The sequence below is a fragment of the Bos mutus genome, chromosome 10 (assembly GCF_027580195.1).
Source record: "Bos mutus isolate GX-2022 chromosome 10, NWIPB_WYAK_1.1, whole genome shotgun sequence".
In the NCBI taxonomy this organism is placed as follows: domain Eukaryota; kingdom Metazoa; phylum Chordata; class Mammalia; order Artiodactyla; family Bovidae; genus Bos; species Bos mutus.
This window is the reverse complement of record NC_091626.1, coordinates 18,470,283-18,497,640: the sequence shown is the minus strand read 5'-3', so window position 1 is coordinate 18,497,640 and position 27,358 is coordinate 18,470,283. Positions and strand designations below refer to the sequence as shown.

At 41.3% G+C, this 27,358-nt stretch overlaps 2 protein-coding genes across 13 annotated transcripts in view; one reads left to right on the top strand and one right to left on the bottom strand.

The window, feature by feature from the left end:
• On the bottom strand, positions 1-26,908 carry SENP8 (SUMO peptidase family member, NEDD8 specific). 2 transcript variants are annotated; one of them, XM_070377379.1, is made up of 2 exons: positions 26,574-26,908; positions 1-8,094 (listed from the first exon to the last, which is right to left on the bottom strand). In XM_070377379.1, exon 2 carries the CDS (start codon positions 8,056-8,058, stop codon positions 7,420-7,422), a length of 639 nt encoding a protein of 212 aa, XP_070233480.1. In that variant the 5' UTR covers positions 8,059-8,094; positions 26,574-26,908; the 3' UTR covers positions 1-7,419. The 2 variants fall into 2 exon arrangements, with proteins under 2 accessions (XP_070233480.1, XP_070233479.1); XM_070377378.1 differs by lacking the exon at positions 26,574-26,908 and adding an exon at positions 25,237-25,393.
• MYO9A (myosin IXA) overlaps positions 25,634-27,358 on the top strand; it is a 257,282-nt gene continuing 255,557 nt past the window's right edge. For 6 of the 11 annotated variants that reach the window (XM_070377373.1, XM_005905590.3, XM_070377377.1 and 3 more), the window contains exon 1: positions 25,635-26,020. The gene's annotated coding sequence lies outside the window, so the exon portion shown is untranslated. Of the gene's footprint in view, positions 26,021-27,358 lie in introns of all 11 variants that reach the window. The other 5 variants (XM_070377371.1, XM_070377369.1, XM_070377374.1 and 2 more) reach the window with 1 other exon arrangement.

The following is a 27,358-nucleotide window of genomic DNA, read 5'->3' as shown; positions in this document are numbered from 1 at the left end:
CAACGCAGGCTGGGACATGTTTCTCTGCACTAGGCCATGCTTGCCTCACCAGCTCACACTCTAGCTAGCTAGAGTGTGTGAGGGATGGACAAGTCAAGGGTGACACCTAGACTTCTGGCTAGAATTGGGTGGTGCACTGGTACCATTTCCTGAAGTAGGAAATACTGATGGAGCAGGTTTGATGGAGAAAGAGGAGTTGAGCTTTGGGATTTGGTGGGTTTGAGTTGCCTGTGAAATATGCAAGGGAGAATGTCTAGTTGGCTCTAAGTGGATATTCAGGTAGAGGTTTGGGAGAGTTCAGGAGAGGTTAGAGAAGAGATGTGCCCAAATCTATCACGGGCCTGGGGAAAAGATGGGAGAGCCTAGGAAGTATGTACAGAATGAGAAAAAGGATTTGGGAATCAAAACCTGATAATCTACAGCAAGTAGACAAGAAACTGGCAATTAAGAAAGAGTGGTCAAAGAAGTACTAGAAAAACTAGATAGCACATTAATTAAAGGAAGAGTTGTTTGAAAAGGAGGGTTTAATGGTGCCAGGAGGACTAGTAAAATGAGAACCATTAGTAGTCCTACTGAGAATTTTTGTAGAGTGATGGGAACAGTCTAGATTAAAATGGGTTGAGAGGTGGGCAGGAGGTGAGAAACCTTTTGACACTTTTAGATCTGGCTGTAAAGAGGAAGAAAGTAAAAGGTCAGTATTTACAGGGGGACATGAGGTCATGCTTTATTTAAAGACAGAAGATTTAATACATCTAAATGCTGATGCAAAGGAGCCAGTAGAGCGACTGCTGCCTCTGGGTGTGAAGGAGCTCTCTGCACACAACCCCTGAGCACAGGTGAAGGCATTATCCACAGCTTGGGGGTCACTGCAATAGGAATGAGGAAGGCTCAGAGGTGGGGATAGAAAGACTCGTAGGTTTGGTGTCAGGAAAGCTGTAGTTCATGACCGTGCCTATTTTCTCTCTGAAGCTGGAGAGTGTGGGAGGAGGTGAGGACTTTGCAGGTCTGAGGAATGAAGACTGAGGTAGCAGCTGTGGAGAGCTAGCTAGAGTGTGAGCTGGTGAGGACAGCATGGTCTAGTGCAGAGAAACATGTCCCAGCCTGCATTGTGTGGGAAAGGCTTTCTTCTAAATACAGGCTGCTCTGTTTTGGTGCAGGGAGGAAAAAGAGGCAGGCAGTAATTCTTCTTTTGTCTTTTAACCCAAACTGCAGGAAGATCCAAGGTTACTTTGTACCTGAATAATGGTAACTCTTGCCTATTACTGACACTTTAGCTGGCTACCACTTCCTTTGACACTCTGACATGTTAGTTTTTCTTACACAAGAAAACTTCGATTGCCAAGGCTGCCGCTCTTGTTCTACTTCCCATCTTTCAGATTCATGACATCTGAAAGTACAATGTAGGGCTTTTAAAAGTTTTAGATCAGTACGTCGATGTCAGCAGCTGATCCAAACACGACCTAATATATAAAACAAAGCCAATTATATAGGTTCTGTCATGTAGCAGTTAATTGAGAAAGACAGTTTCTCATTATTGGTTTCTATAATTTACCTGCTGAATTTAGGAAATTCATAAAGTGACACAAAATTATATTTAAAATGTTCAAGCAAGGAGATGTGCTATCATTTTCTGGGAGAGGGAGAAGGTACGGGTGGATACAGTGTAAGGAGATGGAGACCCCGCACTAGAATCGTGGCCCTGTCACCAGCAACCACGTGACTGAGCTCTGGTAAGTTTGCTTCTTTTCTATAAAATCAGAATAATGAAAGCGACCAAGGTGGCGGAGTAGAAAGACCCTGAGCTCACCTCCTCTCACAAGCACACCCAAATCACAACTATCTGCACAACCACCACGGCTGAAAAAAATAATGGAAACTACCAGCAAAAATCTTCTACAACTAAAGCCATAAGGAAGGAACCATAACGAGTTGGGTAGGAGGAGTGGACTCATGACACAGTTAAATCAAATATGCCCCAGGTAGGTGACCCACAGACTGGAGAATAATATTGCAGAGGTTCTTCTACAGGAGTAAGAGTTCCGAGCCCCACGTCAGGCTCCCCAGCCTGGGAGTCTGGCACTGGAAAACGAGCCCCCATAGCATTTGGCTTTGAGGGCCGGTGGGGCTTAATTATGGAAGCCCTACAGGACTAGGGGAAATATCGACTTCAATCCTAAAGGAAGCACACAAAATCTCATGCTTACTGGGACCCAAGGCAAAAGCAAAAATTTGATAGGAGCCTAAGCCAGACCTACTGCTGATCTTGGAGAATCTTCTGGAGAGGTGTGAGGGTGGCTGTGGCTCACCCAAGGGGTACAGATACCGGTGGCAGTAATACTGGGGAACATTCAACCACAAGAACGCTCCTGGCAGCTGCCATATTGGCTCATTAGTGCCAAGACCTGGCCCCACCCAACAGCCTATAGGCTCTAGTGCTGGGATGACTCAGGCCAAACAACTGGGTGGGGACACAGTCCCACCCACCAGACAGGCAGCTTAAAAACTAAAGAGCTCACAGCCACCTAAATGTGGCCCTAGACACGGCTCAGCCTACCGGAGGGCCAAGACCCAGCTCCACAAACTGGCGGACAGGAAAGCTGCACAAGCCCTAGACTGGCTTCATCCACCAGGGGGTGAAGCAAGAGAATTACGATACTGCAACGCAGGCCAGACTCTACCCTGGGACCAGGTGGGCTGTGCCCCTGCCCACGAGCAGGGCAACACAACCTTCAGGACACTCGACTCCATACCCAACTGTGTCAGGAACTGGCGCTTTCCTACCAATGATCTGAAAGGAGCTCTGGGAACTTTGGGCCCTGAAGCCAGACTTCAGGAACCAGTTCTGCTTGCCAGTAGTCTGGCACCAACCCCAGGATCTGGGTTCACCTGCCAGTAGGTGGGCAACAGTCCCCGAGTCTTCAGGACCCAGACTCTGCCCCAGGTCACCTTAGGATTCCGTAACTGGCCACCTGGGGACAGGCCTGTGACACAGCAGGCAGCAGAATTTGCACAAGGCAAGGCCTGGCAACCAAACAGACTAGGGGCTTACCAAGCTTAGCGGACAACCCGTATAGTCGGCCTGCCACGACAGAAGGGCCCATGCAGACCTCTCAGGAGGAACCTCTAGAGCATATAATTTGGGTTATGAGAGGGGAATGCATGACTGGAATACACAGGATGCCTCCTACAGAGGGCTACTTCTCCAAGGTCAGGAAAAGTAAGTAACCTACCACATATGCAAAAACATACGTATGGCTGAGTTCCTTCACTGTTCACCTGAAACTACCATGCCATTGTTAATCGGCTACACCCCAATACAAAATAAAGTTTAAACACACACACAAATACAAACAGCAGCTTGGTCAGACAAAAAGAGGCAGCAGAAGAAAATAGTCCAGGTGAAGGAACAAGACAAAAATACAGAACTAATAAGTGAAGTGGGGACAGGCACACAAAGAGTTCAGAGTAATAATCGTAAAGATGATCAAAGAACTACGGAGGAGAAGAGATGCACAGAAAAGTTAGAAGTTTTTAACAAAGAGTTAGAAAATATATAAAAGAACAACCAAAGATGAACAATACAATAATTGAGATGAAAAATACACTAGAAGGAATCAATAGTAGATGAAAAGATTCAGAAGAACAGACTGCTGAGCTGGAAAAGACAGTAGTGGAAATCACTGTTGTTAAATAGGAAAACAAAAAAAGAATGAAAAGGAATGAGGACAGTTTGAGAGACCTCTGGACAACATCAGGCACACTAATACTTGCACTATAAGGGTCCCAGGAGAAGGAGAGAGAAGTGGCCTGAGAAAATATTTGAAGAGATAATAGCAGAAAACCTCCCTAACCTAGGAAAGGAAAGAGTCACCCAAGTTCAGGAAGCAGAGTCCCACAAAGGATTAATCCAAAGACAGTGCATACCAAGATGCACTGTTATCAAAATGACAAAAATGAAACATGCACAGAGAATACTAAAAGCATCAAGGGAAAAGCAACAAGCAACATACCAAGGAACTCCCGTAAGGCTATAAGCTAATTTTTATCAGCAATCTGCAGGCAAGAAAGCAGTGGCATGACATATTTAAGTGCTGAGAGGGAAAACCTACAACCAAAAATACCCAGAAAGGCTCTTATTCAGATTTGCTGGAGAAATTAAAAGCATTACAGATAAGCAAAAGCTAAAAGAAGTCAGCACCAACAAACCAGCTTTATAACATATGTTAAAAGACTTTCTCTAGGCAAAAAAGCCTACATCTGTAAAGGCAAACACACAGGAAAGGTAAGAAATCACCCACACACAAAGCTAGTGGGGAGGCTGAAAGATAAGAGTAATAAAATCATCTCTATCCACAATAAGCATTTAAGGGATAAACAAAACAATTAGATGTAAAGTATGATATCAAAAACAGTAATCGTAAGAGAAGAGTACAAATGCAGGGTATGTTAAACGTATTTTAAATTAAGAGATCAGCAACTTAATCACATATGTAACAGACTGCTAGACAAAAACCTGATGGTAAGAACAAACCAAAAATCTATACTAGATATACACAAAAGATGAAAAAGGAATCCAAATATAACACTAACGATCGTCACCAAGTCACAAGAGACAAGAACAAAAGAAGGGGGAGGGGAAAGACCTACAAAAACAAATCCAAAACAATGAACAAGACAGCAATAAGAACATACAGACCTATAATTGTCTTAAATATAAGCAGACTAAACGCTCCAACCAAAAAACACAGACTGACCAAATGGATACAAAAACAAGACCTGTATATATGCTGCCTACAAAAGACTCACAGATCTAGAAACACATACGGACTGAAACTGAGGGGATGGAAAAGGGTATTTCACACAAATAGAAATCAAAGGAAAGCCAGAGTAGCAATACTTCTATCAGACAAAACTGACTTTAAAAGACTGTTACGAGAGACAAAGGATACTACATATGATCAGGGATCAATCCAAGGAGATACAACACTTGCAAATATATATGCACCCAACAGAGGAGCACCTCAATATATATGGCAAATATTAACAGAAATAAATGGTGAAATCAACAGTAATCCCGTACTTATATCAACAGATCATCCAGACAGAAAAAGAAACATAAACCTTAAGTAACACATTAGACCAGACAGACTTAATTATAGAAAAGATCAATGAAATGAAAAGCTGGTGCTTTGAAAAGATAAGCAAAACTGATGAATCTTTAGCCAGACTTATCAAGAAAAAAAAGGGAGAGGACCCAAATTGGTAAAATCAAATACAATTTCATTTTGCAGATGAGGCTACTGAATCTCAAACCTGCCCCAGACTATAAGTTTATAACTGATACTGCTTGGACTGATCAGAACATTCATGCTCTTTCCCACACAATGGGATGTAAATTTCTTTAAACATTTTCTTTTCTAAGTGCTGGCAGAAAAAATTTAGTATCAGTAAATAGTCACATGACTGAGAAATTCTACTTTGCCACTTCAATGGAATACTTATTAAACCATATAGTCAATATGGATACAGCAAAAACTAAAGATAAAAATAAAAGGGTATCTGAAAGCAGGATGGTTCCGTGTGGTAATTGCTCAATCCTATTTTGAATAACCTGCTTAAAACTGAATATTTTGAAGCTGAACTTTGCAAACTGGGTCTTTCTGACTCTAAAACAAGGGAACACAATACCAACAAAAGATCTTTTCCCTATTATGTACCATGTAACATCAATGGTGTATGGTCATGCAGGTGTATAACTTACAGGCTGCTATCGAGTAAAACATTACAAGTAGACTCTTAAGTTCTCCTGTCATTTACAATGCTAACACAAATGACACATTCAAACTTTTACACAGACCAGCTTGTGGTACAATTCAATCATGCTATGTATCTGGAAAGGAGACCTTTGGTTTCAATTTTTAAGACAGTACTAGTTTAGGTCAAAAAGTTTCTTTCTGGGATGAATCTTAGGGAGACAGGAAAGATTGCTCCCATAGGTACTGTTTTAAGATGGAGACAATCTGACATCTAGATATACATTATCATTATCAGAAAGACAACTACTTTTCCCAGAGAAGAATCTGAGCTTTTCAGTCTAGACTATATGCCTAATCCAATAGTTATTGAAACAATATTGCCTTATCATTATCTACACTCCTGGCTTCAGCAATGGTGCCCTTTTGCTCTTCCTCCCTCCCTATCCCACCTCTATGCCTGACTGCCTGTTCCTCATTTTTTTTCCCCTGCTCCCAGCTTCCATTAGATATCCTTAATTATTTCAAATATACTGACTTGAAATGAAAACTTTTTTGGTAGCTTTCTCTTTGACTTTTAGTTTCAACTTATGCCTGCTATGTGACCTGTACTTATTTACACTTACTGGGTTTTCCCTTCCTGACTAAAAGGAACTGGGCTATTGCCTCTGTGGTCACTGAGTGGTGAGGTTATTTTGAGCCATGAGGGCTGGGGGCAGGGTTAGGCTAGGAAGGTAGCTGAAATTATAAGTTTCACAGTTGAAGCTAATCTTTAGTTTTCAAGTCTCATATACATTGCAATCTAATCCTCATTAAGAATAGAATATGTGTATATAACATATCATTTAAATTGTTATTTGAAATAACTGTAAAAACACATCCATAATTTGGAAGGAACAGCATTTCATTTTACTCTTGGTTCCACATTTCAAAAATTACACTGTCTGCATTTTGAATTAAGTGAAAGAGTTAAGAAAGGTCACTTTTTCTCCTTTGTATCTCAAAAATAAATGAACTTTGACTAAGTTTCAGATGCAAAACAAGAGGTCCACCACAGGCATTAATTTTAACAAAGTTATTTAAGATTCCCCCTTTCTTAAAGTGCTCCAGGAATTAGATGGGTGACTATGGGCTAACACCATCTTTATCAAGTATTGGCAAAGGTTATAGCTGGGAAAGCCTTTGCTTATTGAATGGAAGAGGAGGTATCACAGAATTGAGTAACTGATAAAACTTCAATCTTGAATTAGGTTAGGTCTTGATCTGCTTCCAGCTAGTTGATCTCTTGAAATATATGGGCTGTGCAGTAGGTTTTTGGTTGCTGTATGATTTTCTTCTTGCTTCTAAATTTCACATATTCTCAATTTGTTTTACAGGTCAACCTTTTTTCTTTGGACTAAACCAATGTGGATAAGGGAGCCCAAAAGGGAATTAATCAGTTTTGGTGCATATTTTGAAGACATCGTCACAGAACATATTGCTCTGAAGTTAGGGTTAAAGTGATACTTTGCATTAGGATAATGTGGAGGACAACATTCTCTCAGGAGAAAGTAAGCATTCTAAGCTTTCCTCTCCTAGGCATCTTCCCTTAGGCACTGAGACTGCAGCCATCCAATTCATGGGGACAGGCAGAAAGAGACTTCAAAAGTCAAATATATTTCCACAGCTAATTTTTAGCAAGTCTGGCAATGAGATCTTTCCATTCTTCTCTCTTCTTTGTGATGTATGTAGGAGTGAGTAGCTGCAGTAGTGATTGTGGCTGTTGTCTAAAGAAGTTCTGACACAAGGCCTCAGTGTTACAGATCACATACATCCCACAGTCATAGCTGTTTTGTTGAGCAGGGGCTTTCTCTTCCACAAAGGCCAGTTTGTTTCCTTTTCTGCCTAAGAAAGCCTCTAGTTTCTCTGCTACCTGTTTTGCATGGAATGAGTTACTACTACCGTAAGAATCATAATGAAAAAAGCCATTTTTATCTTGCAGATATACCAACAAGCTCCAGTGGGTTCCCCCAGCTGTGTGGTTGGAATTATCATTGATGGCTAAAAATATAACTCTCTTATTAGGGAGGTCCAAGGGTTCAAGGAACATGGCGATTTCTGCTGGGTTGCCAGTGCACTTGATGAACTGAGTAACTTCGGGGCTGATGAAACAGACGTGGTCAGAGCAGTCATGAAATTGGCTGTTGGCAAAGTACTCAAAGGCAAACCCAATAACATGGTCATTAAGCCAGCTTGGAGGATCCAGTAGTGAGACGTCTGATTGCCGCAGTAGACTGTCCATGTAACTCAAGACTACTGGGTCCATCTTGTACTGACCAGGGCTGCTCAGAAATTCCAGAAGCTGAAGGAGAGGCAGAAGACAATATTTACTGTTGAACAAGATACTTGACTGTAAAATGGGGATCATAAATAGCAGTTGCTCTTACAAGGTTTGGGGTAAAGATTAAATATAATTGTAAAGTGTTTAGCAACCATGCATGGTTAAGGATAAACATTAAAAAAAAAAAACAAAACCCTCTAGTTTAACAACCAGAATGAAAATTTTGGAAATTCTCCATATGAAATTAAAAATCTCTTTAAATGCTGAGATTAGTTAAAATTATACCTAATTGTTCTATCAAACTCTATATCATTAACCATATATTCACCCCTTTAATGAATATGCATTAAAAGAATGGCAAATTATATTAAAGATGAATTTTCAGAGTCCAATTTAAATGCTACTAATTACTAAGGGAAATAGTTTCCATTTCAACATTAATTTTCAAGAGATAAGATAAAATATTGCTTCCTCATTCCGTGATGGAAAGTGACAGTGATTAGAGTTGTAGTTAAAAGGAACTGTAATTTCAAGAACAGAAAACAATGGGAGAAATACAAATGAAATTCATTCCTGATTCTTCCCTGTTAGTAACATGAATGACAGTCTTTCCCGTCTTTAACCTCAAGGGGTAAGATAAAGACTATACAGTGTTTATAATGTAACTTAGAAATTCTTTTGGCAGTGAAGTGTGGCAAAGGAAATCAGGCGATCTGGGTCTAGCCCTAGTTCTACCACTGATTTGCTGGTATCATCCGATTTTTGTCCTTGTTTCTAGTTGTCTGTAGAAAGGCCCCAGAGAGTTGTAGAAAAGGCCAAATAATTTTACTTGAAGGTATTAAAAAGAGTATAAAATAAAATGTTGTTCAAATAGTATTTATGTTATTAAACAATCAAAGCAAATACGGTTTGGAAACTAATATCCATTTATACATCTTGTTCAAATGAAGGCATGACTAAATTAAGAGTGGGAGCAAGACAAGTCATATAGTAAGATTTATATGCTCATGATCCTCTTAAGCAAGGTGTTGACAGAGACAAGAAGTCTGATAAGTGTGGTAATGTTGATATGACATTTAAACTCAGAGTTCACTGCTTATGCACTCACTTGGCAACATAACAATATTTCTAGAAATCACAAAGCAATAAATTGCCCCATGAAGGTTGAGAGTACAAAGCAAAGTGTATTTTATATATATATATATGAGAAAATAATACTGCTATGAAAGACTGGGCTAGAATAGTGACATCAATTTAATCAATTCTGGCCATTAGATCAGTTATTTTACCACTTGGTTAGAGTATTAAAACAATAACATTTTTTGACACAATCGTTTTCATATAATCAAAACCCTGCAAAAACTCACAGAGTGAAATAAATGTACTCCTGAAGAAAAGAAAGCTAAAGTAATGATGTAATTAGGAAGCACCAAAGATGGTTTTTCTGTGCATACAGAATATCATAATATGAACTATTTCAAAACGGATACAAGGCTGTTGATGAGTGTATATATCTATATAAAATAAGATGGCATGAATCAAGATTTTTCTTAAGAAGAAAGAATAACTTGAGCAGAGGCCTAAACTGGAGCCAGGAAGAAAATTAACGAGGCATAGAGCACGTTTGTTATGGGTGGGCCACAAATTTGGCTCTTAGCTTTTGGCAGCTAACTACAGAGTGTTAAGTTAAACATTCACAATGTCCATAAGGGAAAAACAAAGCAACTGCTCAGGAGAGGTAAAAGCATTCTTTGTATTAAGGTCAGACAGATTTCTCTCAAGAAATTTTCATAAAAAACCTGGAGTAAAAAAAAAAAAAAAAAAACACGGAGTATCATAATGAATGCCCATAACATCTTTATATTATGGGACATTAATATATATAACATATATGGGGTATATCAGAGAAGGCAATGGCACCCCACTCCAGTACTCTTGCCTGGAAAATCCCATGGACAGCGGAGCCTGGTAGCCTGCAGTCCATAGGGTCATGAAGAGTCAGACACGACTGAGCGACTTCACTTTCACTTTTCACTTTCATGCATTGGAGAAGGAAATGGCAACCCACTCCAGTGTTCTTGCCCGGAGAACCCCAGGGACGGGGCAGCCTGGTGGGCTGCCGTCTATGGGGTCACACAGAGTCGGACACGACTGAAGTGACTTAGCAGCAGCAGCAGCAGCAGCATATGGGGTATATAATATTGTTGTAAAAGACGAAATAATTTCACAGTACTATTTCTAATAATGATCTTTAATATTCAGTCTGATGGGAAAAGAGCAAACAGCAATCTAGTAAAAGCAGCTGTGGAGAGGCTAGGTGCTCAGCTGGTTGCTGATGGGACTGCATTTAAGAATATATGAGTATGAAAAACGAATGACTGCATGTGCCTTGAGCAAGGCTTCTTGACTCTCTCCCTCATGTCTTCAGTGACTACTAGGAGTGGTAACGGCCAGATTGCAACGCTTGCTAAACACCTGGAGACCTGCTCTCTAAGCTGCCAGCTGAAATCAGTCCTGTACATCAAGAGCAAATCCAACTAGGGATAGCAGTTCACAAGAAGGGTGTCTGAATAGACATGCATCTCACTGTGGAGAGTGTGTCCACAAGCAGGGTCAAGATTTTCTTTAGAAAATAGTTTTTGTGCTTTGTTTGATTTTGAAAACATCTGACCTATAGGTAATGTGGCAATCAAGGACTTAATTCTGTTCCATACAGCATGATTGCAATAGGTTAGCTGTAACAATTCTAAAGCAAATGAAACCAAACTGGTCAAACCACCTTGGCCAAGAAAATGGATGCCAAAGTTCACATCTTAAGACTTGAATTTTAGACTCCATTCTGTTGCTCAGTGGCTATGTCATCATAAAAAACTACTTCATTTCTTTAAGCCAGTTTCCTTTTCTGTAAAGTGAGAATATTAATACATGACTTTTACCATAGGGTATGTGTCAATATTAAATGAAGAAATATAGGTAACTAACATTTAAAAAAATATAAGGTAGCATTTCTGGATATCTACTGGGTCATCAGGAAATTTACATCCCAGCAACTGATAACTGTAGTGTATCACACTGAACAAATGTTTACTGAACGTTTCCTATGTGCTAGGGGGTAGAAAATCAAAATGGGAATAAAAGTCATAGTTTCTACCCTCATTGAGCTTAACCCTATTATGTTATAATGAACCCATAATGAATATATACATCTCTTTTACTCAATAAATACCTATCAAGTACCTAATGCAGATGGAGAAGGAAATGGCAACCCACTCCAGTATTCTTGCCTGGAGAATTTCATGGACAGAGGAGCCTGGTGGGCTACAGTCCATGGGGTAACAAACAGTCGGACATGACTGAGTGACTAACACACACACATCTAATGCAGTTGTCATGGAAAATATAAAGATGTGTAAGGTGGCTTATACTCAAAAGAAAAAAACTGGTAAACCACAAATAAAATGAATTCAAAAGGGAAATGGATGCAGAGCTCAAATCAGGAAAGTCTTCAAGGAGAAAGTGGCATAAAAGTGGGCTCTTGAAAAGCAGAGAGGTGGATGCATGGAGAAGGGCATTAAGAAGGAAGAGGCAAGGAAAGTGCCTTTAAGTTTAATCCACTCTGGCTGGAATGAAGTGGGAACAGCGATGCAGATGAAGGCTGGAGGAAGATTATTAGAAGTTAGGTGCTGATAAACTGATTTCCAGGTGTAAAGTCTAGAACTTATACCGGAGGAAATGGGGAGCCATTAATGGCTATGTCAATGCTTTACAAAGACTGATGATTCAGGCATAGTATATAGGATTAATTGGTAGGGAGACCCATTGGAGATAAGAGACCAATTCGATTTTTAATGAAAGGTAGGAGGGGGATGTGACCTAAACCAGGGGAAATGGTAGTAGGAGAGAGGCGAGGAGGAAAAGATATTATAGACAGAATCAGTAAGGGATCAGAGAAGGGTAGATAAGAGAGAAGAGTTAAGAAACAGTTTGGAGGATTTTGTTGGAGTGCCAGAGGGCAATGATCCTATCATTAATGGGGTAAGGGGGAAAAAAGAGATGGGAGCAGACCTAGCACAAGAACCAGGAGCCATTTAGAACCATCCTAGGGATATTTCCTTTCTATACAGCGAGTACTGTACTTAGCATATCTGAGGTACAATTAATGTTTGTCAGATGAATGAAATACTTTTAAAGGGAGTCAGGAAATACAAATTAAGGGAAATAAGGCATATACAATTTTTATACTGTAATATCCGTTTTTGCTTTAGCTTTGTGTTTTGTCTGTTTTCTTCTGTTGATTAGTAGTAAATGCCTTTAACAATTAAAAGATCTATGTTTTTGGTCTTGGTGAATGGTATAGGAATACTGGGGAGACAATGACTTCCTCATAGTTCTGTGTAAAACTCAACAAAATACAGTACAGTTCTATGTTTTGGAGCCAGGAGGCGTTGAGTTTGGGCTGACTTGCACTTGCTAACTGTGCGACTGGCTCGGCAAGCTATTCATCCTCTTTCTGGGCCTCATTTTCCTCATGAGTAAAATGAGGTAATAATAAAACCTGTCTCTCAGAGCTGCTTTATGAATTAAAAACATGACTGAAAAGACTTAGCACGTTCTCTGGTAGACAGCAAACTCTCAAGGAAAACTTGTTTCCTTCCCCATTCCCTACATATTTTGGGTGGTAATAATGGACCTTAAAGATTTCTTGAAACTAAAGCGTCTGTTTGTCTCTTTATATAAAGCCACACAGATAGATCCAGCCAGGGCAGGACTGTGCATTTGAACATTAGGTTTGACATAAGCAGAGGTGAATGCTAATACCACAGAGAAGTAGTCTCTCAACCTGAGGGAAGCAATGCTGTTAGTGTGTCGTCAGCATACTCAAACCTTGTGGTTATGGGGTTTACTTTATTATATCTTCCAACTTCTGTAGCTAAGTGAACACTGCATTCAAAGTATAGGACACTTCCCCAAATATTTAATTTTAACGAGAGACTATTTTTTAATATTCATCTTAAAATCCTTAAAGTGCATATGACTTGAATATTTGTTATAAAAACCAGGCAATTAAATAAAAATTAAAGGGAAAATTATAACTCAACAAGAACCATTCTGATTTCCTGCTGATGTAAGTAAGGCAAGAAGCTGCCGGTTCAGTAGGAAAAACACTAGGTTGGGAATCAGCAGACTTGGGATTCAATTCAGATCTGCAATCAACCAGTTGTTTGACTCTGGAGAAGACATTTAAAACCCTTGGGTCTCAGTTTTCTCATCTGTAAAGTGAGGTTTGGACCAGATAAATACTGGTTCTACCCAGGGAGGCATGTCAGAATCATCTATGGAGATTTTAAACACACGATCTATCTCTGGGGGGAGGGTCTGGGCACCTGTATTTTTAAGATGTTTCCAAGTGATTCTATGATTTCTACAAGATTCTTCTAGTTATGGGCTTCCCCAGTGGCTCAGTGGTAAAGAATCTGCCTGCAAAACAGGAGACTCTAGAAAAGTGGGTTCAATCCCTGGGTCAGGAAGATTCCCTGGAGAAGGAAATGGCAACCCACTCCATTTTTTTTGCCTGGAGAACCCCATGGACAGAGGTGCCTGGGGTTACAATGAGTCAGACGTGACTGAAGCCATGACCACCACCACCACCTCTAGCTATAGGGTTCTACAATTCTAAGCTCTCATCTTTAAAATCTTCCCTTCCACTCTAAAGTTTTACTGGAACAAAATCATGCTCATTTGTTCACATATTCTTTATGGCTACTTTAAAAAATGTTTATTTATTTATTTGGTTGTGACAGGTCTTATAGGTGGTGGCAAACTCTTCCTTGCAGCAGGCAGGATCTAGTTTGCCGACCAGGGACCAAACCTGAGCCCTCTGCAATGGGAGCGAGGAGTCTTACCCCTGCACCACCAGGGAAGTCTTTCATGGCTGCTTTTCCACTTTAAGAGCTCAGTAGCCTGTGAAGGCTAACGTATTTACTGTTTGGCCTCTTAGACAAAAACTTTGCCAGTCTCTATTCTAGACCACTATAATGTAATCTGTTGTAAATGCATAGGTTAAATTAATTTTAAGAGCTTTTAGGGGTCTAATAAAGCATTGAGGCTATTTGTTAAAATATCTTAGAGATTAACCTTTAACTAGAGGTATTACTGCTGATTCAACGGGAATTTTTAATGAGGAAATGCTTAATTAGTAGATATAAGAACTGTCTATAGATGCGTGAGTAAATATTCATTTTATAAGATCAAAAATATACATCAAGATTTTAATTAATAAGCATTTTAAAGTATGTAGCAATTCTCGTAACTTTTGGGATAATATGCCTGTTGTGGTTAAAATAACAGTAGTGATACAGATAAGCTTTACTGTAAAGCCCCAAAGAAAACCTACTATCTCAGAATTGTGACCTTTATTCATCCCCTCCCAAATTATTCAGTAAGAGTTCCTTAAAAAAAAAGGAACAGCTTCATTCAGTTATGTTTTTAAACACTGTAAAGTGCAAAGTGCAGCTGTTTACTCATTTTAAGTGAAGATTCTAACAGTCAGTAGTTTCTAAATGTAATTTCCTTTCCTCCTCCTCACTCCCTTCAGTTTTTGTTTTAAATTGTATCAAACTGCAACTGCTCACAAATGCCGTCAGTGCTCCTATACATACATGGCTAGCTGCTAGCAAGATTCAACACACACACACACACCCCAAAAATCAAACACAGGCTAACTCCAATGTATCTTCTTAGAGCTTCAATTTCACAAGCATTGGGGGAAAAGAGCTAAGCAATTTAAATACTTTTTAATATCTTAAATACTAAATATATTAAATATATTTTAATCAGTGACTTACAATACCTTATTAACATAAACATGGATATAACAGCATAAAATGCAACATCAGCACAGATTTTTAAAATAAGAGATTAGCAGAGCACTTTTGCACCAGAGGAAGGCAATTATCTCTGCTTCATTCACCCTACTCTGCTGGCTTGGACACTTCAGTGGAACAGTTTAGTCAGTTTCCATACTTGATAGCTAGAGGTGGTGGTCAGTGGTTCAGTCATGTCTGACTCTTTGTAACCCCAGGCACCTCTGTCCATGGGATTCTCCAGGCAAGAATACTGGAGTGGGTTGCCATTTTCTTCTACAGGGAATCTTCCTGATGCAGGGATTGAACCCACGTCTCCAGAGTCTCCTGCATTGCAGGCAGATTCTTTACCAACTGCCTGCAATGCAGGAGACCTGGGTTCGATCCCTGGGTCGGGAAGATCCCCTGGAGAAGGGAATGGCAACCCATTCCAGTATTCTTGCCTGGAGAATCCCATGGACTTAAATATAGCCCAGGGGGTCACAAAGAATCAGACATGATTGAGTGACTAACACTTTCATACTTGATAGGCCTGTAACATAAATCACTAATTCTTAGGAACCAGATTCCCTAATATACCAATTGATAAGTCTTGTTGATTCTACAGCCGAAATGTTCTGGACCTGTCCCAACACTTTCCATCTTCACTACCACCACCTCAGTCAAGTCCATCATTATTTATCTTGAGATAGCCTAACACGACTCCTTATTTCTACTATTGACCCCTCCAGTAAATTCACCATACAGCTGTCAAGAGTAATTGTTCAAACATTTAAGTGAGCTCACATCTGTCCTGTCCTCTGGCAGTACACTATCACACTCAGGAAAAAATGTGAACTTCCCACCCTAGCTGCTTACAACCCCTCCTCCCACCCCACCCTCCAATGATTACATGGCCCTAGGCACCTCTCCAACCTCATTTCCATTACTCTTCCCCCCTTGCTCACTAAGCTCCAGCCACACCAACTTTCCTCAAACACGCCATGTTTTTTTCCTCCTGAGGGCTGGGCTACTAGCTGTGCCTGAACCTTCTAGTGGTTGGCACCATTTGCTGGGTAATTTCAGTTTGCTGCTACTGCTAAGTCACTTCAGTCGTGTCTGACTCTGTGCGACCCCATAGACGGAAGCCCACCAGGCTCCCCGGTCCCTGGGATTCTCCAGGCAAGAACACTGGAGTGGGTTGCCATTTCCTTCTCCAATGCATGAAAGTGAAAAGTGAAAGTGAAGTCGCTCAGTCGTGTCCGACCCTCAGTGACCCCATGGACTGCAGCCTACCAGGCTCCTCCGTCCATGGGATTTTCCAGGCAGGAGTACTGGAGTGGGGTGCCATTGCCTTCTCCGAATTTCAGTTTAAATGCCACTTATTCAGAGAGCTCTCGCATGTTCATCCAAAACAAGAGGCCACCACTCTCTTGTCCTCTAATTTCAATTCCTTGTGGAACCGAAATAGACAGCACTTGTGGTTATCTGACAGTTCCTTTTTCACTGTTTCTTCATTAATATTTCCCCCCTCTCCCCGAGGCCAAAAACATAAGCTCCATAATCATAAGAGAATAAAGAACCTTCTCTCCCTAAACTTGCTTACCATTCTGGTCCCCTGGACCTTCAACAAAACTTGTTGGGCATATGCTCAGTAAATAGTAATTGTAGAAAAAATGGATAAATGGATACTCACCTGATATAAATCATGTTCTGCAAAGAAATTTGTACCTTTGAGTCTCAGAAGTGTAAGTGAAAGTCGCTCAGTAGTATCCGACTCTTTGCGACCCCATGGAATAGTCCATGGAATTCTCCAGGCCGGAATACTGGAGTGGGTAACTGCTTCCTTCTCCAGGGAATCTTCCCAACCCAGGAATCAAACCCAGGTCTCCTGCACTGCAGGTGGATTCTTTACCAGCTGAGCCACCAGGGAAGCCCCTTAGATGTATAAAGGACTTTAATTCCTTTTAGTCTAACTTCCTACCCCATGAAGGAATTTTTCATTTCTACTCTCAGGGAAAAACATGCAGGAGTCTGACTTACAACTAGCTGTGTAATATTAGAGCAGAAATAGCTAAGTCAATACAACTGTAAAAAAACAAATCCATGCAGTTAGACATTTTAAATGATGATGATGAAGACGGTACAAATCAGTGGGAGAAATTTAAGGATTATTCCACGTTTTCAATGATCACTATGTCTTACAGCAGTGCGGTCCAGTAGGACTTTCAATAACAATGGAAATGCTCTTCATCTGCAATGTCCAATATAGTAGCCACTAGCCACACTAGCTATTGAGCACTTGCAAAGGGCTAGTGAGACTGAAGGACTGATTTTATTTAATTTTAACTCAAATTTAAATAGCCACATGTGGGCAGTGGTTACTATTTTGTTTTTTTCAGCTGCACCTCGTGGCATATGGGATCTTAGTTCTCCAACCAGGGATTGAGTGCCCTGAAAGCTCGGAATCTTAACCACTTGACTACCTGGGAAGTCCCATGGCTACTATTTTGGACAGCACAGTTTCACAGAATTTTATAGGCATTTCAGGAAAGAAAAAGATTACATGGTTAAGTAAGTTAGGGAAATTCTACATCCCCAAACTCCTTATTGTTGACTCACAATGCACACAAGCATATTAGAGGCTAGGAGAGGTTCTGCAATACAGAAACTTAACTTTTCTCAGTCTGATTCTTTCCCAGCTCCTTTGACCAATGAAACACTTTTTGTTTTCTGTTTTGGTATAATACCTATTAACACTTCACTAACTGTGCAGTGACGTTTGGGATATGCTAACTGGGAAATTTAATAAATGACACTGGGACAATTTGTTAATCATTTGATTAGCAAAAAAATGAAGCTAGATCCCTACTTCAGACCTCATATTGAATTCTATTTCTGATCGAGTGAAATTTAAATGCTAAAAAGTGAAACAAAAATATTAAAAGAAAATAGAGCTTAAAAACACTTTATACAGCTGGCCAATACACACATGAAAAGATACCCAACATCTTACTCGTAATCAAGGGAATGTATGTTGAATTAAGATTTCATTGTTCACCTGTTAAATTAGCAAAGATGGGAAAACTGATAATAACAGGCATTGCTGAGTAACTACAGGAAAATGCAGTCTTACTGTAAACAGGAGTGTAAACTAATGTGAGTTTTTTGAAGGATAATTTGTCATTATATTTTAGTATTTTGGAAATATGTAGGTATTACACTTTCAGAAATTCATCTTAAACGAAACTTTAGGATACATGCAAAAATTTAACAAGGATGTTTACCACAGTAATATTTGTAAAAGAAAAACTGGAAATAATCCCAAAGTTTAAAAGAGGACTGGTAAAATAACAGGGTTTCCATTTAATGGAATACTTTTCAGCCATTAAAAAATAATTTATTGACATAGAAAGATGCTCATAATATGCTATGAAAAGAAAGGTTATATAAAAATTTGTACAAAATTAGTCAAGGATGATAGCTATCTATAATAATACAGTTTTAAGAATAGGATTTTAATACTTTTAAACTTTTTTCTTCTAACTTTTGATATTGCTTTATTTTCCCCCTTTTTCTAATGAGTATATAACCAGAAAATACAGCTACTGTCATTCATTCAAGAAAGAAATGTAGCACCTCTCACTTTTACAGTCACTTAAAATCTATCTAGTCATTGGAAAAGACTCTGATGCTGGGAGGGATTGGGGACAGGAGGAGAAAAGGACGACAGAGGATGAGATGGCTGGATGGCATCACTGACTCGATGGACGTGAGTCTGAGTGAACTCCAGGAGTTGGTGATGGACAGGGAAGCCTGGCGTGCTGCGATTCATGGGGTCTCAAAGATTTGGACACAACTGAGCAACTGAATGAACTGAAAATCTATCTGGAGCTTCCTTGGTAGCTCAGACGGTAAAGAACCTGCCTGCAATGCGGGAGACCTGGGTCTGATCCCTGGGTCAGGAAGATCCCCTGGGGAAGCAAATGGCAACTCACTCCAGTATTCCTGCCTGGAGAATTTCATGGACAGAGGAGCCTGGCAGGCTACAGTCCACACGACTAAGTGACTAACACACACACACACACACACACACAAACATATGTTTCTTTGACTCGCTGGTCTCACTTATGTCCTCTAGTAAAAAAACAGTAAGTCTAATTTCTCTTGCACAAAGTTTCAAACACAAATATTTAAACATAATCTGATGTTCATTAAAATTAGATTACATCCAACTTTTCATGTAAAATTTCATTTGTAATTTCACAAAATGAATCACATTCAAGAACAAATGTGCTTTTCATGTCAGCATAAGCAGAAAAATTTTCAGGAAGGAAGCTGAAGTCTTATTTTTTGGTTTCAATTTCCCCTAATTAAACATTTCCTTTTAATGCTAGCCTAACCCATCCAGAGATTTGTATCAAGTGGCATGTAAAAATTACCATCAAGATTTTATATCTTTCTTAAAGACAGAGATTAGTTTTCATTCATGCCTGCTATCTTCAGTGCCTGAAAACACAAGATTGTTAAAAACATAAGATTTTTCAATTTTATAAGTTATTTATGTATGTGTGCTAAGTCGCTTCAGTTGGGGTCCGACTCTGCGACCCCATGGACTATAGCCCGCCAGGATCCTCTGTACACAGGATTATCCAGGCAAGAACACTGGAGCTGGTTGCCCTGCCTTCCTCCAGGGGATCTTCCCAACCCAGGGATTGAACCCCCAGGTATCTCACATCTCTTGCACTGGCAGGTAGGTTCTTTACCACTAGCACAACATGGGAAGCCCCAAATTATTTATAAATTTGAACAATATACCTCTCACATGAATCTTTTACCAACAGAGGAATTCAGCTTTCAAAGCAGAAAAACTATTTGGTATGATGATGATGCCTGGTAACTGATTAGCCATAAATTCCATTTGGCCCTCCCTTGGGCCAGGGAGATAGACTAAGTAACCTTTTAGGATTTCTTCCAGCACTGAGGCTCTCTATTTATGGTTCTGTCACTTATTAGGCACGGTTAAGGGGTCACGGATCAGAAAAAAAAACTTTATTCTTAGTCTACCATTACACTTCAAAGGTTCCATCTATAATTGTGTCACAATTTTTCTTTCCTTTTCCTATATACTTGGTGTAAATACCAGCCTTTTCTAGAAATGATTTTGTTTAAATTTTCTGAGAAATGACTTAATTGCAAAATTTGAAATGACTGCGACTGTAAATATAGTGGATGGGGAGGACACTTTTAATGAGAGGTTTGAGTAAGTAAGATATATTTTACAAAGGAGTAAACAGAATTTTATTTAGTATATAGCTAATATTATACCTTAGGTGATAAGATGTGGTCAAGCTAAAGTTATAATCTGCCTGGTTTCATAAATAATCACTGCACACACAGTAGCTGTATGCAGACATCTGGTTTAAAAGAGAATGAAAAAGGCATCATTTTTAAATTATCTGTCTTGTAGATTTCAAAGTCTGGTAAATTATTTTTTTCCATAGTTAAAAGGTAAACTGTTAGTACAAACTCCTCTTTAATGAGTCTCAAAAATGTGCTTGGCGAATAGCAGGTGCTCAATAAATATTTAATGAACAAATAAAACAATGAATTTGTTTTATTGTGCTGATAGGAAAACAGGGTCTGATGGGACCCAATTGTGACATACAGAATTTATCTTTAAATGTTAATTAACACAAATACTAGCTGAGTTATCTGATGAGGTCTGAATTACATATTGTTAAATAGGACTAAACATTTCCAGCATCTACATATTTTAGCTGTTGAAGTGCGAAGTTGCTACAATAAACAGTAATGGGAAAATCCACACGTTACTGTTTTGAAGGAATTTAACCTATCACACTACTCTGAGACAGCATTTACTTATTTTTTTGGCCATGAGGGAAGGCAGGCCTAAGATTTTTTAAATGTACAATGTAGATGCTCAAAAATAGTAACTGTGACCAGACAATTGTTTCAGTATCACAACTGTGTTCTAGTGCTTTTATAACGGATGAATGTTCAAAGGTGTAGTCATCTAATTGGAAGCCAGAGAAAGGAACTTTCAGAGATTTTCTGTAAGTAATGAAAATCCCTCAGAAATTTCAAGAATTCTGCTTTAAAATAGACCTGTTCCCCCATTCCCTAAGAAAAGGAAACTTGAACCATACCAATAGGTAGATAGACTAGTGAATATAAACTAGTCATGCTGAAGAAAATAGAATCTGGTTCAGAAAACTAACTTTACATTACTTACTTGCTTTAGTAACACCTGGGCCTCAAATTTAATGTTTTTAATAATATGGTTAAAAAGTCACACCATTTGGGGAGTAACTGGGGTTTGAGCAGTAAGTTTTCTATAGTCTGGCAATGGTCAATTTCCAAAAAGATGGGTTCCCTAGGCCTTGAGGACTTCCTTTTTGTTTACTAATGCATTTACCCAGCAAAGAAGGTTTAAGGAATTGGCAAGGAGATGAGTCTTGACCTTAAAAAAGTCACAACTGTAGGACTCACAGGTGTAGACGGAAATATAACTAAGAAAGGCCTTGGCAACATCTAGGAACCTAGATACATGGTAAAGTGAAGTTGCTCAGTCATGTCTGACTCTTTGCAACCCCATGGACTGTAGCCTACCGGGCTCCGCAGTCCATGGAATTTTCCAGGCAAGAGTACTGGAGTCGGTTGGCATTTCCTTCTCCAGGGGATCTTCCCAACCCAGGGATTGAACCCGAGTCTCCCACACTGCAGCTTTACCATCTGAGCCACCAGGAAAGCCCAGATACATGGTAAAGTCACTGCTTATTAGACGTTCTAACATTATCATTATAATACAAAAGAAAGGGCTAGCCTCTTGACCTGGAAAAATGCTAACAGATCTCTCCACAGGTGTGCACCTCTTTGTTGAAAGGCATGTAATTTAGTCCAATCTTTTCCTTTAGGTTGGTCACACTGGGGAAATAAAGGAATTTAGTGGCACCCCATTCCAGTATTCTTGCCTGGAAAATCCCATGGACGGAGGAGCCTGTTGGGCTGCAGCCCATGGGGTCGCACAGAGTCGGACACGACTGAAGCGACTTAGCAGCAGCAGCAGTAGACTCTTTAGAGATTGCTTTATGATAAAATTTAGCTTTTTAAAAAATTTAATTAATTGCTGGTCTGGCCTCTTCATTTCTATCTTCTTTTTTGATAAATGTAATCTGTACATTACTGCTGATTATTTTTCAAATAGAACTCGTTTCATTATCCTGCTCCAAGTTTTTAAACATTTCTCCATTGTCTACCAAAATTAAGTACAAACTACAGCATAGCATTAAATAATTTCAACAAAAATAGCCCTATCAAAAAAAAATAGCCCTATCTTTCCCAATTTACCTCCTTGTACTTATCCTATATAGACAGCCACAAGCCGAGTTCTCAAATTATTAGGCAACAGTAGGTCAGTAGCAGTTACTGCAACTAAATTATAGGAAAAAATAAATTGCCAGTTCCCTATGCTGATTCCAACAGAAAGGTTGAGAAGTGAACACTGCTCAAGTACCTTTCCAAAACACTTACTTGATCTGTTGTGATCTTGTTTAAAACCATTACAGTGAGCTATTTATAAATCTAGGATCCCTGGACCAGAAGGTGGCTAGAATTAACGGTTCCATGAACTTGGATTAGGGGAAAAAATTGCATCTTTTCAATAACCTCTGCTGCTGCCGCTAAGTCGCTTCAGTCGTGTCCGACTCTGTGCGAGCCCAGAGATGGAAGCCCACCAGGCTCCCCAGTCATTGGGATTCTCCAGGCAAGAACACTGGAGTGGGTTGCCATTTCCTTCTCCAATGAATGAAAGTGAAAAGTGAAAGGGAAGTCGCTCAGTTGTGTCCGACTCTTAGCAACCCCATGGACTACAGCCTACCAGGCTCCTCCATCCATGGGATTTTCCAGGCAAGAGTGATGGAGTGGGGTGCCATTGCAATAACCTCTAGCTGAAATTTAACATATTCAATAAGTGTAGTCAATAATCCTCATATTACTGGTGTCTTTGTCACCAATAGGAAAATACTTCCAAATCACATTAAAGTTGTTACAGGTGTCTCAAAATTTATACTCATCACTATTTTGAAATTACATAATTAGACCTGGTACCATAGAAGGCTGAGCACCAAAGAATTGATGCTTTTGAACTGTGGTGTTGGAGATTTCTCCTGAGAGTCCCTTGGGCAGCAAGGGACAGCAAGGAGATCCAACCATTTTCCTAAAGGAAAATCAATCCTGAATATTCATTGGAAGGATTGATGCTGAAGCTCCAATATTTTGGACACCTGATGGGAAGAGCTGACTCATGAGCAAAGACCCTGACGCTGGGAAAGATTGAAAGCAAGAGAAGGGGATGACAGAGGATGAGAGGTTGGATGGCATCACCGACTTAATGGACATGAGTCTGAGTAAACTCTGGGAATTGGTGATGGACAGGGAGGCCTGGCGTGCTGCTGTCCATGGGGTCGCAAAGAGTGGGACATGACTGAGTGACTGAACAACAGACCTGCTGCCTGATGTTATTTAATGTGTAAGGAATCGCATATGTAACTCCATCACACGTTTTTATATTTTTACAACTTTCAATAAAACTAACTTCATTTGTTTCTATGTATTTTATTTTATACATCTTTATTATACATATTAATTGCTTGTAGAATATAACCTAAACACTTTAGCATGGAACTCAAGGCTCTTCACTATCTGTTCACACCCACTTTTTCATCTTCATCTCTGTCCCGCCCCTACTTTTCATACTAAACTCTAGTCACACCAGACAATGGTGACTCACTCTTATCTGGTGGCTGATAAGTTTTCGAATTAACCCTAGTTAAACCATTCAATGGCTTGGGCTTTGCCTTACACAGACTTTCTCTGCCTGCCAAAAGAATTCTTTTAAAGGTTTGTTTTTCCTAATACTACAGGTCTGAATAGGGCTGGTCTTAAATCTTTCTCATTCCTTACTTAAATGATTGATGAATTATAAAAGACAGGTTCTAAACTGGCAAGGCACTGTGTATTGTACTCATCTCTAGGGGTCTGAAGTTTGCTCTTGGATCTCATACATTAGCCTAGCTGTCATCTTTTGGGGGAAAGAAATGAGGATGGCTTGGAGCGGGAAGCCTGGATCCCCAGCTGATCGACCCTGGATGGAAGGGAAAAGAAAAGAGAGCAGTAACTGAGGTGGACCTGATTAAGTCTGAAGGATGGAACTGTGCCAGAGGGAAAGGCAGGAGTGACTCCTTCCCCCATTTTCCAGAGCTTATTCCATTATTCAAAACTTCATCACTCTGACCAAGCTCCCATTCCACCTCCAACTCTTTCTCATCAGATGACTCCCATCTTAATGTTACAGTGCCACTTTTATCAACCTTGGCCCTCCCCTACTTCTTATTGCTTTCCTTTGTTCTAGTTGAATGGTTTTTAACCCACAGCCTTACTCATCAATTTAAAAAAAATATCGATACCTGGGTTTAATTGGCCTCAGGTGCAGCAACTGCATTGGTTTTATATTTAAAAGGCTTCCCAGGTGACTCTACCGTGCATACAAGATTGAAAGCCACGAGTATTCTTGGTTTTCTAACTCGTACCAATAAATTGTCTTCTCGGTTCCATGGTATTTTTATGCCCAAAAGACTCCCATCTTGAAAACAGTCTTGTGGCCCACACGCTTGCCCCTAACCACTTTACAACGATGTTTTTTAAAGGGTAGCCTACACTTGCATGGTTTTCACCAGCTATATTCTTTGATTAACTTTTTACTCTTTCGGCCAGTACTAGCACATGCTTTTGTACTTTCTGCTTCTATCTATTTCTTTGACCACCTACTGCTCACTAGCCTTTTAACAAAAATTAAGAGTGACTCAAAGGTCACCTTGGAAGGGGTTCCTCAAGTCTTTCTACACATTCATGCTCAAGAGTATCCTGTAGGTTTTTTTCTCCCTACTTTAATTTTACTTTACTACCACTGCGAGTTATCTCCTCGTCTCTGACAGAGCGCTTCAGAAAGCTGAGACTATTTCATTTGCTTCTGACTTTCTGGAGTCCAACGCACAGAAACCATTCAGTGAATAGTCTGAGTGATGAATGAAAAGTAGAACTAGGAAACGGAGGTCGGGGGCGGGGAAATACAGGGCGTGTGTGTGTGGCAACCAGGAGAGGGGGCTAACAGGAGTGTCGCTGAGAATTCTTGCCAGAATTGGAAATGGGGCACAGATACGCTAGATCTCCGTGGACCGCAAAGAGGTCCCCTGCCCGGACCCACATACCAACAAACCAAAGTAGGGAGCAGGCTTCTTACCTGCTTCGGGCCTCACCACCCCTACCAGCCTCCAAGCAGCTCTGTACTGGCCGGAAAAGCAGCGCTACAGTCGCAAATCCAGAGTTTTCTACCCCCAACATTGCGACATTCCTCTCTAGTCCTCTAAGGCAGAGGCTCCCAGCTGTGCCGTAAAGTGAGGAAGAAAAGTTTGGGCGGGGCCGCCTGAGGCCAATGAGACGGGGCGTGTCCGCCAGAGGCAATTGAGATGGGGCGTGTCCGCGCAAGCGCACATTGTATTCGCTGGCGCCGTCACGTGCGGGGGCGGGGCGGGCAGGATCCCGCAGGCGGTAGGGGGCGTGGGAGGTAAGTGCGCGCGCGCCTGCTCGTCTGCAGCCTAGGAGTCGCGCGGGGCGGGGCCGCGTGCGCGGGGTCGGGGGCGCGCGGGCCGGAGCTGACTGGGACGCGGCGGCGGTTGGTTGTGGCTGCTGAGTCCAGCCAGGACGCTGAGACGCGACTGCGAAGGCACCCTCTGGCACCAGCAGAGGCGGCGACACCGGTGGAGGCGGCGGTGCAACGCGTGCTGGGCGGGTGCGGCGGGGGATGTGCCTGCCCAGGCCGGGCGGAGTCTCTCTGACAGGGCGGGGGATGCGCGGCGGCCGCTCGCCTGGACCCTAAAGCAACTGGGCCCACCGTCCCGGAACCGTCCGACCCTCGGTGGTCTCGGCCTCTGCTGTCTCCTCCGGCCTGACCCTGGGGCCGAGGCTGGGAGACGGCTTCCGCCGAAGAGGAGGGGGCTGCGGTGGCCACCGCGGCGGAGCCCGAGGTAAGACCCGCCCAAGCCGCCCAGCGGCCCTGCCGCCCGGCCCGGCCCACGTCTCAGTCTCTCTCTTTGGCTCCTGCGGGGCCGCTCCGCCCCGCCCCAGCGGAGACGCCCCGCGTGCGGGTCTGCCCCGCAGCCTCCCAGATACCCGATCGCTGCCCAGGATCCCCAGTAGACCCCACCCATGGTATCTTCCATTGGCCAGACACCCTTCTGGCCCTCCAGCCTCTCCTGGGGTTCTATCATGCCCCCCCCGCCCCCCCCCCACACCCACACCAGTACACCCTATTGGAACCCCCTTCGAACTCTTAGACGCTTAATGGGGCCTCGAGACTCTGTTACATCCTCCCGTGAGCTGACCGGATCACAGTTTCTCAGACCCAGTTAGGGCTAACCCCCTAACCCATTGCGACCCCCTGGTCCAGGGCAGATCCGTCGTGGCCACCCTTCTCAGCAGACCTCCTAACCCCCACCCCCGGCTCGCTTACCGCCCAGCCGACCAGCCCTTCGCCTACCCAACTCGGCTTTCCCATAGTCTATTTTGTGATGCTCTTACCTCCCAAGAGATCCGGTATCAGCCCCTCTATAGCCACCATCAACTGGCGCTTCTTCCCCCGACTCCTGCTGTAGCCTCCCGCAGACCTCTTCTCCTTAGGCAGACCTTAGTATCTTTCTCCCCGCTCGTGATCCTTTCTTTGATTGGAAAGACTTTGCCATGAAATCCTGAAGGGGTGTTACCCTAGTATATTCCCTCCGTGGGGATTAAGGGACCCAACTGATACCGAGGTTTGGAGGGTTTAGTCTGGTGGCTATAGAGAGTGAGAGGGAAGAGCATGGAAAGCCAGGGCAGGGGGTGTGTGCTATTGTAAGATCACACAGCTTGCTTCTCATCTTGTCTCTTTTCTAGAACGTGTGAGGTAATCCAGATCCTGACAGTTTGGGGACTTTTGTAAGGATTAAATCACATATCACTAATGAATAAAACTGTGTCTCCATGTGTTATTATTTGCTTCACGTTCTTGTAGATTTTAATATACCTTTGGCACTGTTTTTGAAGGATACTAGGGTGTTTTTAAAAATTATTATTTTATTGTTTTTCAGTTTTCTGGAAAAGTAAGGTTTGTAGTTTTCCTTAATCCCTGAAGGTTTTGATGCCAGTTCGATAATAAAATTCTGCTACTTGGTGCTGCGGTCTTGCTTTTCCAAGGAACAAGTACAGTTACCATGCAGTGTTCACCCGTGTCATTACCAGCAGCCTTCTCAGCAGTAATAAAATATTGAGTAAAATAGTTTATTGAACTCCTGAGCTGTCAAGAAGGAAATGTAATCTTACACCGAATG